Below are 16759 nucleotides of genomic sequence, written 5' to 3' on the forward strand. Positions count from 1 at the left end.
GACTATGCTTTCCCCATTGAATAATCTTGGAAGTTTTTTTAAAAAAGTTTATTAACTATACATGTAAAAGTTTATTTCTAAACTTTGAATTCTATTGCATTTGTCTATATGTTTGTTATATTACAGCAACACCCTGTTCAGTTATTGTAGCCTTATAGTAAGCTTTTATTATCAAAAAGTCTTAGTCACTTTTAATTGGGTTAATATATCTTTTTATCACTGAGTTATAGCAGCTCTTTTTACATATTGGGCACAAGTTCTTTTTAAAAAAATGTAATGTACATAGATACAGAACAGACTGATGGTTGCCAGAGGAAGGGGTTTTGAGGACTGGATGGAAAAGGTGAAAGGATTAAAAAGTCGAAATTGCTAGTTACAATATAATCACAGGAATGTAGAATACAGCATAGAAAGTATAGTCCGTAATATTGTAAGAACTATGTATGGTGCCAGGTGGGTACTGAAAATATCAAAAAAACCACATTACAAATATAACTACTATTCTGTATACCTGATACTAATGTAAAATAATACTATTGTAAAATGTAATTAAAAAATAAAATTTTCAAATCAAAATCAAATGAGAATCCTTCCAGCCCAGATGGTAGCATAAGTAAATATGGCTCGCCTCCTCACACAAAACACATCAAAATTACAAGTAAACTATAGAACAGCCATCATTCAGATCATCAGATTGAGCTGAATAGAAGTCCTATAGCTACAGAATTACAGAAGAAGCCACATTGAGACTGGTAGAAGGGACAGAGATGCGGAATGGGCTGGTCCCACACCCAAGTGTGGCAGATTAAAATCAGGAAGGATATCTCAAGGGCTTGGGGTCCAAGCCCCACACCAGACTCCCCAACCCAGGGTTCCAGTGCCAAGTAGTTAAGTCTCCATAGCCTAGGGCTGTAAAACCCAGCTGGGATTGAAGCTGTAGAAGACAGAAATGTCTGGAATCCCAGGCAGTTCCTTTAAAAGGCCTGCACACAGATTTACTTGGACTCACTCCTTCTGAGCTCCAGTGCTGGGGCAGCAAACTGAAAGGGATGAGAGACAAACAGGGAGAAACTGAATTGTCGGGCATCAGGATGAGAGCGTGGGTCAGATTTCTCTCAGACAGAAGTGCTGGCAGAGGTCCTTGTTCCCTTTCTGAGCCCTATCTTCACATAGCCAGTAGTCAGGTGCCATTTCTGAGATTCTGTCAACCTGGCTCACATGGTTTGCCCCACCTTGGTGATTCCCTTATGCCCTGACCCATCCAACTTTCAGGCCTACCCAAGCTGTTTCTAGTGGCTTTTCCATATGAATGGCTTGTCTTGGCTTATGCTTCAGATTTTTCTAAATTCTGTCAAACAAGCAACATCTGGCTTCAGCAGGCTCTATACTTCCATGTTGCCCCAGGTCCAGCTGTAGCAGCAACTGGCCTTGGTTCATAGCTTTGCCCCCTGGGGGTACCTCCCAGCCCAGCAGAAGTAGCAGCCATCTGTAGATTGCGTTGTAGCTAATGCTGTGTGACCCAGGCATAACACTGGTGGTGGCTGACCTTGGACGTGGCAATAGCAATCAAGGCTCAACTACAAGGTGAGGGTGTACATAGCCCCACACAGTGGGCACACCTTAAGTACCCAGCTAAGGTAATAGGGGAGGCTGTACCACTAGACTCTTCAGGACACCTACTATATTGAGCCACTCTGTCAAGACTGAGAGACATAGTAGCTCTATCTAATCCATAAAAGCAAACACAGGGAGGCTTCCAAAATGAGGAGACAAAGAAACATGGCCTAAATGAAAGAATAGAAGAAAGCTCCATAAAAAGAACTAAACAAAATGGAGTAAAGCAATCTATCACATGCAGAGTTCAAAACAATGGTTATAAGGATGCTCAAGGAACTTAGTGAGGACCTCAACAGCATAAGAAACAACAGGTCAGAAATGAAGGATACACTAATGGAAACAAAGAATAATTTATAGAGAATCAACAGTAGAGTGGATGGAGGCAAGAACCAGTCAGCCATGTTGGAACATGAGGAAACAGAAAACAACCAATTGGAACAAGAAGAAGAAAAAGGAATCCAAAAAATGAGGATAGCATAAAGAGCCTCTGGGACAACTTCAAGCATACCAACATTCATACCATGGAGTTTCCAGAAGGAAAAAGAGAAAGAGCAAGAAATTGGAAACCTCTTTGAAAGAATAATGAAAGAGAGCTTCCCTAACATGGTGAAGGAAATAGACATAGAAGTCCAGGAAGCACAGAGAGTCCCAAACATGGTGAACCCAAAGACGCCCACTCCAAGATGCATCATAATTAAAACACCAAATGTTAAATACAAAAAGAGAATCAATTTTTAAAGGCAGATCCATTTTTATTCTAGTTTTAAAAAAGATTTTATTTATTTTTAGAGAGAGGGGAAGGGAGGGAGAGGGAGAGAAACTTCAATGTGTGATGTCCTCTTGCACACCCCCTACTGAGGACCTGGCCTGAAACCCAGGCATGTGCCCTGATTGAGAATTAAACCATCTACCCTTTGGTTCACAGGCTGGCACTCAATCTACTACTGAGCTGCACCAGCCAGGGCCAAAGAGAGAATCTTAAAAGCAGCAAGAGAAACACAGTTACCTGCCTACAAGGGAGCCACCATAAGACTGTCAGTTGATTTCTCAAAAGAAACTTTGCAGGCCAGAAGGTATTGGCAAGACATACTCAAAGTGCTGAAAACCAAGGGCCTACAACCAAGATCTCTCTGCCCAGCAAAGCAATCATTTAGAGTATGCAAACAGATGAAGAGCTTCCCAAACAAGAAAAAGCTTAAGGATTCATCATCACCAAACCAGTATTACAGGAAATGTGAAAAGACCTTCTTTAAGAAGAATAAGAAGAAGATCAAAACTATGAACAATAAAATGGCAATAAATACACGTCTGTCAATGACTGAACCTAAAAAATAAATAAACAAACAAGCAGAACAGAAACAGAATCAGATAAAAGAATATTTTGATGGTTGCTAGATGGGAAGCGGTTGGGGGGATAGATGATAAAAGTCAAGGGATTGAGAAGTACAAACTGGTACTTAAAAAAGAGTCATGGGGCTGTAAGTACAGCATGGGAAATAGAGTAGCCAAAGAACATAAACACAGGACCCATGGACATGGACAGTGGTGTGGGGATTGCCCGACAGAGTGGGAGGGTTGGGTGGAGAGGGCCAAAGGGGGAACATTTGGGACAACTGTAATAGTATAAACAAGAAAATATAATTAAAAAAGAGAAACAAAATTTAAATTAAAAAATAAATAAATGCAATAAAATATATGTACTCTATATTATTTCATATAATACATGGCTTGACTTTTTGCTTCCTCAATAATATCTTTAAAAAAATTAACAGACCTTATTTTTTTCAGGAGTTTGTCTTTAAGAACGATGAAGTGGAAAGTACAAAAAAGTTCCCCTACACCCTCCCAACCTCTTAGGTACTCTGTTATTAACATCTTGTATTAGTACGGTGTTTGGGTTATAATTTATGAGCCCATATTGATATATTACTATTAATTAAATCTTATAGCTTACACTAAGGTTTTTTCTTTTGTTTCTGTTTGCTTGTTCATTTGTTTTGCTTTTTAGCTTAAATTATTGATAGATATGTATTTATTGCCATTTTATTGTTTTATTTTTTATCATTTTTTTCTCCTTTAGTAGGACCCTACGTTTCATGTAATACTGGTTTTGGGGATACAAACTCTTTCAGCTTTTTCTTGTTTGGGAAACTATATGTCCTTTGATTATAACAGCTTCTGTCAAAATTATAGAAGTTAGAATTATAGCAAGGATTTTTTGGGGGGATTCATAGACAGAAGAGTGTTAAGAGGAAGACATTGTAGGTAGATAAAAAGGGAATGGAATAGCTGGTGAATAATAATCTGCACATTTCGTGTCTAGGAAGTGAGGATACAACTTTATTTACAAATCATTCTGGAACATGACTTTATTTATTCCCATTCAGGGCCATTGCTATTATCAAGGATATGCCGCAGAGATTCCAAAATCAGTCGTGACACTTAGCACCTGTTCTGGACTCAGGTAATGGCATATTCCAGAGATGTGCATGATGAACTATCTCGTGTAACCCTTTAATTTTTAGAAATCCCTTGAATAGCAGAGTGAATGCAAAGGAAATATAGGCTTTGATTGTGTTTCTTCTCACATATACATATTTTTCCTTGTCCTCCTCTCATCATTTTTCAATATATTTTTGTCTCTATCCTAGCTAGAGTGATAAAGTTTATTTACCAAAAGCCCACTAGTATACAGAATATTCACATTTATTAACCACCTAGAACCACAGTGACTCATAAATGCCACATAGACAGAAGGTGTAAGACTGGATTGAAGTTAATTTGGGTAAGATGGGACTATTCTCAGATTAAATTAGACCGTAAAGACCACTATAAAGTTTCTATAAAATGTTTTTCCTTATTTTTGATTTACAGTGGTCAGTGGAAATGTGTATTAATTACTAACATTTGTTTTTATTTGTTTAAATATTCAGAGGATTATTGCAGTTGAAGAATGTCAGTTATGGAATTGAACCATTGGAATCTGCAGCTATGTATGAGCACATACTTTATCAAATAAAGAATAATGAAATTGATATTTTTTCTTTGCAAGAAAATCATCCTACAATCCAAACCGCAAATCAGCCCTATAAGATTCTTGTGAAGTCAGAGGTAAGCAACCATTTTCTGAAATCTTCATTTTGCTGATTTTGATAAACTTACTCACAATGAAGTGTGTTATGTTTGGAAAACAAATTTAAACTGATACTGATTATGTTAAAACCTCTTGTAAGATATTTATTTTAAATATTATATGAATATATAAATAAAAATGTTTATTCCTATAAAATTTAGAGAATGTAATAGAAATAAACACACATACTTCAATGTGAACATTCTTCCATTTCCCTAATTGCATTTTTCTGCGTATGTACATAGTTGCATTGTTACTGAATTTGCATCCTACTAATAGAATGCTACCAAATTTGCTGATTATTGTTTTGTCAGTATTTTTTTGCCAATACATATTTTTTCTTTGTAAAAGAGTACTATTTTGTTGGAAAATTTGAAAGTAGAAAAACATCAAGAAATTGTCCCAAATATCACTGTTCAGAGACAGTGCTCTTAGAATTTTGGAATGTCTGGTGCAATTCTTTTAATATATCTACTTATAAATGTGGATTTATGAATGTATAGATTTTTTAACAAAAAATAATTTAAACATGTTGAGAATGAACCATAATGCCATTGCCTAGAGATAACTGCTGTTGTGCCATCCACTGCCATTGTTTTGAAGTATTCTCTTATATTTTCCACATATATTTATGCATAAACTTAAAGTTTATATATATATATTATAAAATGATGTAATATTTTACATAGGTATGATTTTACTTTAATTGAGAAATTAACTTCCTGAATATACCAACTTTTTGAGCAATCACTTTGGTTTAAATACATTCATCTAAGAGTAGGCATATTTTCGAAGGTTTTTTGACTTAACTTACTTATCTTCCTCCTTAAGAATATTTATACAACTTTACATTTTACCATTAGTGGTTAAATAAATAAATCCCTGTCCATCTGTTCTTCTCAAGTTGGATATGCAATTAAAGAGAAGCCAAACAAATAGCAATGACTACAACTAGAATTTAGTGTATGATAAACTCTATCTCACTGTTGCTCTGATTTGCTTTTATTTATTTTGGCTACGAAGTTGGTTCCAATACAAATTCAAAAACTGCCTTTTCAGAAACCATAAAAATGGTAAAACATACTTGTATGTAGAGACAAAAATTTCATTTTTTGATGAAACTACAACAGGACCCCAACCTTCATGCCAGCTCTGGAAACCACCAACCTTTATAGCAATCCAGCAATGGCAATGGACACGATTGAAGACAATTTCTGCAAGTGAAGTAGATAGAACTCTATCGCATAAAGTAGATTGAAAATCTTTATGGGATTCCACGAACACTGTTCTGTGGCAGAGGGGAAACCTGAAGAGGGAACATGCTTTGGGAAAGACAAATAATACTGTCCTTGCAGCCAACCCCCTCCAAATAGTTAGCAATAAGAGAGGGAGTGGAAGAGAAAGAGATAACATACAGTGTGTGCTGCCTCAGTTTGAAATTCAAGTCTGTCAGTCTATAGCTACAACAACTTGGGCGAGTAACAAAACCTTCCCATGTTTACATTGTCTCATCTGGAAAAAGTCAATAGTAAAAATAATACCCTACTATTACAATTATTTCGCAGGTCAAATATTTATAAATAAAAATTACGTAGTGATCAATAAATATCGCTCCTACTACTATTAGTATTTGTTCACCATGTTTTCCAATGTAGTGGAGCAATGTAATTGGAAGTAATTAGAAAATTTCAGATATAAAACCAAGTGCAATAATAAAATAAAATAGAAACAAAAGTTTTAGAACCTAGAAGAAACCAGGGTTATCACTGCAGGAATGGAGATAAGTGGATGTTGGTATGTGTTTTTGAATTCTTGACTTTCACAGGGAATGCGACAGTTGCTTTTCTCGATAGGCTTAAATCTATAGGTTTGATTAAGCATATTTTCACATGCACTAGTGTTTTAACTAGTACAAATATAGTGAACAAAGAAAAACAAAGCACATAAAATCTATAATTTAGGCACATGTCACATTTATGAAAGAGGACACAAACTTATAATCTGGGTGAACACCTTCATTGTAATCAGAATTGAAAAATAGAATATAAATCAAACAATATACAAGGAAGGTCTTATCTGTTAAAAACATATTGTACCCCTGCCCTTTCCTTAAACCCTGCCAAAGTAAAAAGGGATTGTTTGAAATGGCATAAACATATAAGCACAAACAGGAGAGAAGTAACAACACTGGGAATTAAAGAGCAGGCGTGGCTAGCTAATTCAGCCCCTAGAAAGCGGAATCCCAAACTGGCGACGGGGATAAGCGCTAGGACGCCTGGTAGGTGCAGCAGCACTACTCAGACCTTTCTGGAATTACACGTCCCAATACGCAAGGAAGTGATTTTAAAAGTGGACCAATGAAGAGAATTGGTTGAAAATGTGTTCTCTAAGTATTCAGAAATCCTGATGTCCTTCCCTGATAGATTGTCAATGTTGTAGACAGATAATTGAAGACTGTTTCCTCTGGTCTGTGAAATGGGACACCAGGAACAAATGTTCTACTGTGTGTCACAAATGTTCTATCACATGTGACAAATGTTCTATCACATGTCACAATAGAGGAGAAAAACCATACTGAAACTAATGTGACTAAGATAAACTTAGCACACTGGGACTTGGGACCCAGGCTGACACATTCTAACAAGTGTATCAAAGATGCCTTTCCAGGAGGGAATGACATCAGCCAAAATAATCTAAATTGACCACAGTGACAGCAGGTGTTTCCTAATAAACAACCCAGAGAAATTATTTTCTGTGAAGACAACAGCTCCTAAACTCCACATGTGGTCACAGATATTAAAATAAGCTGTTAAATGCCTAGTTCTTAGTTCAAAGGGGCAACAGATATAAGATGAAACAATGTGATATAAAATATATATGTGTTAAAAAAATAAAAATTTTAAAGGTTAAGACACAAAAATGTAAAAGGTAAAGAAAACAAAATGACAATGTTTTTATAGAGGTAAGATAAAGTATTTCACCTACAAAATAAGAGCAGAATGCTACTTGAAAAAATAACATTCAACAAATAACAGATAACAAATTACAAATACCAAATAATTCTTGGAAATTAAAAGCATAATAATAAAAATGTAAAAACACAACATAAAATTCACAAGATAAAATTCCAGAAGCACACAAAAAGTCGAAAGACAAATAAATAATGGGGACATTTGATAGATAGGAAATGAAATTAAAATATAAATATGGATGATACAATGGTAGTTCCAGTTATACTGGAGAAAATTGAGTTGAATAAGTCGGAGAAAATTCAGTTGAATAAATGAGAGAGCAATCCAAGAAAAACTCTAAACATTACTTGAGTTTCTTGACTTACATTTAAAAGGTCTGGTTTTTATACATATGGAAGACACAGGATGGCATAAAATTTCCCAGCAGCCACACTAAAAGCTGAAGGGCAATACCTACCCAATTCCTTAAAATGAGGCACAGTAATTGCCAATCTACAATTCTGTACCCAGCCAGAACTACATAATTGAAATCTTTTGATTGAGACAATTCTTTTATTGCTAATGTGAACTGTCCTTCCTAATGTAGAAAACAAAGAAGCCACAGTTAAACAGAAACTAGAGACGCTAATCTGATCAGTAGCCAGCCACAATGACAACATATTCACGAGGAACACTTGTCAAATAGAGAGAAATTTCAACCAAGTGAGAAGATAGAACAACTGTGTAAACAGCTGTCCTCAGACTGTATTGTTCATGAGAATCATTGAAGGTCAAATGCCATTAAGTTTTTTAAATTTTTATTTTTATTGTTGACACTCTTACAGATATTCCCATTTTCCTCCCCTTTGCCCACCTGCACCCAGCCCCTGCACCCCCTTCCCTCTGGCCAGCACTACACTGTGGTCTGTGTCTATGAGTTATGCATACATGTTCTTTGGCTCATTCAATCACCATCTTTCATCTGGTTCCTCCCTTCCCCCCCACCCCCAGCATGGCAGCTATCAGTCTGTTCCATGTGTCCATGCCTCTGTTTCTGTTTTGCTTGTCAGTTTATTTTGTTCATTATATTCCACATATAAGTGAGATCATATGGTATTTGTCTTTCCACAACTAGCTTATTTCACTTAGCATAATGATCCATCCATGCCGTTGCAAAAGGGAAGAGTTCCTTCTTTTTTGTAGCCACATAGTATTGCATTGTGTAAATGTACCACTGCTTTTTCATCCACTCATGTACTGCATCTGCCGATGGGTATCTGGGCTGTTTCCAAATCTTGGCTATTGTAAACAACTCTGCCATAAGAATAAGGCGGCTATATGTTCTTTTGAATTGGTGTTTCAGGATTCTTAAGATGTATTCCCAGAAGTGGGAATCATTGGGTCAAAAGGCAGTTCCCCTTTTAAATTTTTTGAGGAAATACTTTTGTTTTCCACAGTGATTGCACCAGTCTGCAATCCCACCAAGAGTGCACTAGGGTCTCCTTTTATCCACATCCCAGTCAGCACTTGTTGTTTATGGATTTATTGATGGTAGCCATTCTGGTAGGTGGGAGGCAATGTCTCACTGTGGTTTTAATTTGCTCCCTATGATGATTAGTGACATTGAACTTTTTTTTTAATATATCTGTTGGCCATTGGTATGTCCTCTTTGGAGAAGTGTCTATTCAGTTCCTTTGCCTGTTTTTTTAATGGGATTGTCTTCTTGGTATTGAGCTGTATAAATTTTTTATATATTTTGAAATTAACCCCTTATCAGATGTATCATTGGCAAATATGTTATCCCATACACTAGGTTCCCTTTTTATTCTGATGAGGTTTTCCTTTGTTGTATGGAAGGTTTTTGTTTCCATTTATTTATGTTTTCTTTTGTTTTCCTTGCCCTAGGAGGCATACTGACAAAAGTATTATTTTGAGAGTTGTCTGAGATTTTACTGACTATGTTTTCTTCAAGAGGTTATGTGGTTTTGCAACTTACATTTAAGTCTTTTATCCATTTTGAGTTTATTCTTGTGTATGGAGTTAAGTTGGTGGTACTTTCACATATTTGCATGTGCCTGTTCAATATTCCCAACACCATTTATTAAAGAGACTGTCTACTCCATGTATGCTGTTGTGTTCTTTGTCAAATGTTAATTGATCATAAAGGTGTGGGTTGATTTCTGTGTTGTTCCATTGATCTATATGCCTGTTCTTTTTTAAAAAAAAATTTTATGGTTATTCAGTTACGGTTGTATGCCTTTTCTCCTCATCCCTCCACCCCACCCCAAGAGAAGAAACAAGCAAACAAAATATATGCCTGTTCTTATGCCATTACCAGGCTGTTTTGATTACAATGGTCTTGTAGTATGGTTTGATATCAGGTACTGTGATCTCTCCAACTTTGTTCTTCTTTCTTAAGTTTGCTGAGGCTATTCTGGGTCTTTTTTGGTTCCACATAAATTTCTAGGATATTTGTTCTATGTCGGTGAGATATGACATTTGTGTTATAATAAGAATTGCATTGGATATGTAGCTTGCCTTGGGTAGTGTGGGCATTTTAATGATGTTAATTCTTCAAATGCGCAAATGCAGTAAATTCTTCTACTTGTTTGTACTTTCCTCACTTTCTTTCTTCAATGTCTTATAATTTTCCAAGTACAGGTGTTTACCTCCTTGGTTAAATTTATTCCCAGGTACCTTATTTTGTTGTTGTTGTACAGTAAATGAGATTGTTTTCTTAGAATCTATTTCTGATAGTTTGTTATTATTGTATAGAAATACCATTAATTTCTGAATATTAATTTTGTACCTGCTACTGAATTAATTTAGTAGATCTAGTAGCTTTTTGGTGTAGTCTTTATGGTTTTCTATGTACAATCTCATGTCATCTGCAAACGATGACAGTTTTATTTCTTCCTTTCCAATTTGAATGCATTTTATTTTTTCTTCTTGTCTGATTGCTGTGGCTACGACTTCAGTCTTATTTTAACTAGGAGTAGTGAAAGCAGACATCCCTGTCTTTTTCCTCATCTTAAGGGAAATGTTTTTGCTTTTGCCCATTGAGTGTGACTGTTGGCTGGGGTTTGTCCTATATGGCCTTTATTACACTGAGGTATGTTCCCTGTATTCCCCCTTTGCTGAGAGTTTTTATCATATCTGGGTGCTGGATTTTGTCAAAGCTTTTTTGTATCTGCTGATTTGATTGTGTGGTTTTTTCCCTTCATTTTGTTTATGTGGTGTGTCATGTTTATTGATTTGTGGATATTGTACCAACCTTGCATCTCTGGAAAAAATTCTAGTCGATCATGCTTATGACAAATACCATTAAATTCTAAAGCAACAAAGGTAGCTCTCAGTGATATAACATAACTCTTATGCAGAGTCTAAGGTGGGTGAAATTTTGGTTGATTCCCTTCCTGGCTTTGACTCAAGGTCCCTAAGAGTCCCTCCTTAGACTACATAAATGCAGTCAAGAGTAAAGGGAAAATGGTATGTCTCCCCATTGGTACAGGTGAGCTTGGACAGCTGCTTTTCATTGGTATCTCTTCTCTTGGAGAGGGGGCAATATCATTTTTGGATAATTGGCCTTTTCTTATACTATAACCCAAAGTATAATATGTCACTAATCTCCTCTTAGACTTGCAGGAACTGCATGTATTCTAAAATAAAAACAATGATCAGAAAGAAATAAACATGACCCATATGAATGAATATAAATATAGACAAGATAGGAAAATACAAAACTCAAAGTGAATGAAAAACAATATTGACATTATTGTATATTCATGTACAACCTTGGAAGGGGGTGATGGGAACATTCTTTGTCTTACTTATAGAAATGGTTACATGGCTGTATACATTAATACTAATGCATATTACTGTATATTTAAAATGGATACATTTTATTGAGTGTAAGCCACGATGAAGTCAACTAAATAATCTGAGGTATAAATAATGAGAAAATAAGAGGCAGTGTTTGGGGGAAGGTTAATGGGAGTTTGTTAGCCTGAAGGTTGGGGGAGGATCATAGAGGAAGGTTTTTAGAGGAAGGAAATATGGTTTCCCCAGCACTGCAGTAACTTTTTTCTAAGAGTATAAAGTAAAAGCTTCTGATTTGAATTTCTAAAATGTTTATTTGGAATCTCTCCTGTTCATTTATTCAGTCAACAGCCATCCTTTTATTTTCCTATACTCTGTATAACTTTATGTATCTATAGTGATCTATTCCTCTACCTATGCCTCTCTGTGTGTACACATATTATGTAGATAATTACAAACAACATAAGAATTTTAGATACATTTTATTTAATTCACCTTTTCTACTTCACAGAAAAAATCAGATGTTGTGCTATTGAAAAAAGCTCTGAAAATACAAATCATTATGGATAAAGCCTTGGTATGCATTATTATTATTACTTTTTGAAGTTCTGAAGGTCAGGTTTGTCTTTTTTTAAAAATATATTTATTGATTATGCTATTACAGTTGTCCCATTTCACCCCCAACTCCACTCCATCCTGCCCACCCCCTCCCTCCCACATCCCCCCCTATAGTTCATGTCCATGGGTCATACTTATAAGTTCTTTGGCTTCTACATTTCCTACACTATTTTTACCCTCCCGCTGTCTATTTTCCACCTATCATCTATGCTACTTATTCTCTGTACCTTTACCCCCCTCTCCCCCTCCCACTCCCCTATTGACAACCCTCATGTGATCTCCATCTCTATGGTTCTGTTCCTGTTCTAGTTGTTTGCCTAGTTTGCTTTTGTTTTTGTTTTGTGTGGTTGTTAATAACTGAGTTTGCTGTCATTTTTACTGTTCCTATTTTTGATCTTCTTTTTCTTAGGTAACTCCCTTTAACATTTTATATAATAATGGTTTGGTGATGATGAGCTTCTTTAACTTGACCTTATCTGAGAAGCACTTTATCTTCCCTTCCATTCTAAGTGATAGCTTTGCTGGATACAGTAATCTTGGATGTAGGTCCTTGCATTTAATCTTGGGTAATGTAATTATGATGTGCCTTGGTGTGTTCCTCCTTGGGTCCAGCTTCTTTGGGACTCTCTGAGCTTCCTGGACTTCTGGGAAGTCTATTTCCTTTGCCAGATTAGGGAAGTTCTCCTTCATTATTTGTTCAAATAAGTTTTCAATTTTTTGTTCTTCCTCTTCTCCTTCTGGCACCCCTATAATTTGGATGTTGGAACATTTCAAGATGTCCTGGAGGTTCCTAAGCCTCTCCTCATTTTTCCGAATTCTTGTTTCTTCATTCTTTTCTGGTTGGATGTTTCTTTGTTCCTTCTGGTCCACAGCGTTAATTTGAGTCCCAGTTTCCTTCTCATCACTATTGGTTTCCTGTACATTTTCCTTTGTTTCTCTTAGCATAGGCTTTATTTTTTCATCTGTTTTTTGAACGGATTCAACCAATTCTGTGAGCATCTTGATAACCAGTGTTTTGAACTGTGCGTCGGATAGGTTGGCTATCTCTTCCTCGCTTAGTTGTATTTTTTCTGGAGCTTTGAAGTGTTCTGTCATTTGGGCCTTTTTTTTTGGGGGGGGGGGGGCTGGGCGCGTCTGTTACTTTAAGGGGCGGAGCCTTAGGTGTTGGGGGGTAATGCTGGTGGCTGCGCTGTGACGCTGTATGTGGGGGAGGGGCCAAGAGGGAGCAATGAAGCCCGCCTCACTCTCCTCCGGCTCAATCCTTCACTCCGCTACCCACAATCAAACTGGGCCCCTCTGGTGCTGGTTCCCGAGTGGGTGGGCCTGTGCACACTCTAGGCCCCTGTGGGTCTCTCCAACGACCTCTCCTGTGAGACTGGGAGTCTCTCCTGCTGCCGCCCCAACCCCCACGGGCGTTTTCAATCAGAGGTTTGAGGCTTTATTTCCCCGCGCTGGAGCCTTGGGTTGCGTGGTCTGCTTTGCTCCCCGCCATTCGTCAGGTTTATCTATGCACAAATGTGGTGCTGAGGGGTGCTACCCGCCACTCTGCCTGCCCCGTTCTCCGCCAGTCTGAGTCCAGCCCTCTGGGTTTATCTGTGCGAATGTGGGGCCGAAGGGTCTGCTAGTGCTCGGACTGCCTGCGTCGTTTGTCCCACACTCTGCCAGTCTCAGTCCCGCCACAGCCACTCGAGTCCTCTCCACCCCGGTGCCCGTCTCTGCCCCTCCTACCGGTCTGGATGAATGTTTATTTTTTATTTCTTTGGTGTCGGACCCCCTTGCTGTTCTGGTTGTGCGAGGAGGCGCAGTGTGTCTACCTACGCCGCCATCTTGGTTCCTCCGGTATGCATTATTGATGCATTTCATTATGTATTTATTTTGTGTTTAAATACAAAGGAATAAGAAAAGGAAACATACCTGTTTGTAATACAGATATAGATAGCTTTAAGCTTTTTTATATTAATGTAACTCATATTCATGTAGCTGTCACAATATATGATATCTGCTCTTTTTGTCTAGTAATGTCTTGATAAGTATTTTCATGCTATGGCTCTTAATATTTCTGTCCTCCTAGCGTAGGGGTTTTAAAATTTTCATTTGCATATAGTGGCTTTATTTAAACAGTCTTTGTCACTTGGGCTACTGATAATTAGTGATTATTGACACGTGAGCTCATTTCCATAACCATATTTTTTCTTTCTATTGTCTTACTTTTCCAAAGTTTAGGCTTACAATGGATCACCTTCACTCATACCACATATACGCTGCACTGTGTGAATATACAATGTGGTTTATTGGAAAAGGTCACATATAGAAAACTCTCAAAGTCTAAACAGTTTCTAAAGAACTAGGAAAATAGCATCTCTTTTGTCTGAATCAGAGAACTCTGTCCATTGCATTTCCTGTCAGTAATCTTCTGCAGACTTGCTGGAGATGGTTGAAAATCCCAAGATGCCACTTTGTATGCTTTCCACAGACAGAAATGTATGTGAACACACAACTAGAATCATTTCACAGAAAATTATGATTTTTGTTCCCAAATAAGAACATATTGTTTTTTCTTTATCCTCAGCTGAAGACACTTTTTTCCCCTTGCTTTTAGAGAGAGAGGGAGTTGGATCAGTGAGAGGGGCAGACTATACACACACACACACACATACACACACACAGACATTGATTGGTTGCCTTCTCATCATGCCCCCCCCAGGAATTGAACCTGCAACCCGGGTGTGTGCCCTGACCTGGAATTGAACCTGTGACCTTTGAGTCTGTGGGACAATGTTCCAACCAGTTGAGCCACACCAGCCAGGGCAGGACATATTCTAAAAATTGTTCACTGTTATGGTACTCAGACCTCTCTGTTAGACCAAAAGACTTGTTAGTTTAGTTACGGATTTGTGTTCTGGTTTTTACTCTTAGTATTTATACAATCTTGAAAACTTAACATTTAACCCTAATTTCTATATATGTAAACAGAAAGATAATCATAACCCTATCATTTCAATATGATTGATTAATACGTAAAGACCCTGGGCTTATGTCTAAAACATTAAAATTTGATAAATTTGAATTCTGCTTTTGTCTTTTCACCTAAGTTTTTATTGTAACATTTTTTATCTATTTAAAATGTGGTAATACATTCATTTTCACTGGTGATTAAGAAACAGAATTTGCCTTTCAGTATGATTATATGGGCTCTGAAGTGGCAGTGGCAGTGGAGAAAGTTTTCCATATCTTTGGTCTCATCAACACTGTAAGTGGTTGTGATTCATATTTTAAATAAGAAACATTCTTATTAATGCAATAACATTTCTATAAAAAGTATAGTCCTACCAATCAGCTTTATTCACCAATGGATGTTATCTCCAAATAACAGTAAATTGAATAGATTAGCATTATGTATAGAGATGTAATGTTATATGTGTGATTACCTAAACTATATATCATGCATCTCGCTTTTCAGATGTTTTCCCAGCTAAAAGTGACCTTTATGTTAACATCTTTAGAGCTGTGGTCAGATCAAAATAAGATTTTATCTGATGGGGATGCTAGTGAAGTACTGCAAAGATTTGTGTCATGGAAAGAAAAAGTTTTGTTTCAAAGGTCCCGTGATATGGCATTTTTATTAATGTAAGTACCTTATTTGCATTAATATGTGATTTATCGAATTATTTGATGTTAACTATCACAATTACATATAAAGTCTAATATGTATGATGACAAAAATAGTGTATGAGTACAGTGTTTGTAAAGTGCAAAATTAAAAAAATAAGATAACAAGGAAACATGATAAATCATTGTAGGCCATTATTCTCAGAGTGGACTATTTACCTATGAAAACTGAATGAACTGGAAAATGTAGAACGCCTTGGGATGAACCAAGGCCTCTGTGGTTTTAAAGATTTTCTTAGATGCAAATAATTTATACCATCATTTTAACATTAAAGAAAATACAAATAAGTACGTTTTTACTACTTCACAGGTTTGTCATGTGCAAATCATGGCAGTAAGCTGTGCTGACTTTTATGTCTTAGAATTGTGTCCATCCAGCATTCACAGTAGTGTTGATTAATGTATTTTTTAATACTCACCCAAAGACAGTTTTTCAATGCTTTTAGAGAGAGAGGAAGGGAAAGAAAGAGGGAGAGAGAAACATTGATGTGAGACAGAAGCATGAATTGGTTGCCTTCTTGTGTGCACCCTGACTGGGAACGAAACTTGAAACCTGGGCATGTGCCCTGACCAGGAATGGAACCTGTGACCTTTCAGTCTACAGGATGACACTCCAACCAACTGGGCCACACTGTCCAGGGCTGATTAATTTTCTGGATGGATTAGGTGCTGCTGGGTTCTGGGATATGTGTCAAGTATCCTTTAAAACCTAACTCTGTAGGATTTATGGGAGATTACCCAAACACAGAGTGATTAACTGCATTGGACAGGATATGCAATATTTACATTTTAAAGAAAACATAGCTCTATTGAAGTATCCAAGTCTTAAAAGGTCATTAACGTTAATAATTAAGAATGCATTCATCAGCACGGGCCAGTGTGGCCCAGTTGTTTGGAGCATTGTCCCACACACCAAAAGGCTGGGCATTCAGTTCATGGTCAGGGCACATAC

General features: G+C 36.9%; 1 protein-coding gene across 1 annotated transcript in view; it reads left to right on the top strand.

The window, feature by feature from the left end:
* The first annotated feature begins 3980 nt into the window (after nt 1-3980).
* Nucleotides 3981-16759, top strand: part of LOC139440491 (A disintegrin and metallopeptidase domain 3-like) — a 97608-nt gene continuing 84829 nt past the window's right edge. Inside the window, exons 1-5 of the mRNA XM_071220146.1 lie at nt 3981-4081; nt 4551-4728; nt 12032-12097; nt 15317-15388; nt 15599-15765. Of these exons, the coding sequence (XP_071076247.1) occupies nt 3981-4081; nt 4551-4728; nt 12032-12097; nt 15317-15388; nt 15599-15765 (584 nt within the window). The remainder of the gene's footprint in view (nt 4082-4550; nt 4729-12031; nt 12098-15316; nt 15389-15598; nt 15766-16759) is intronic.

The sequence above is a fragment of the Desmodus rotundus genome, chromosome 13 (genome assembly GCF_022682495.2).
Source record: "Desmodus rotundus isolate HL8 chromosome 13, HLdesRot8A.1, whole genome shotgun sequence".
Taxonomy (NCBI): Eukaryota; Metazoa; Chordata; class Mammalia; order Chiroptera; family Phyllostomidae; genus Desmodus; species Desmodus rotundus.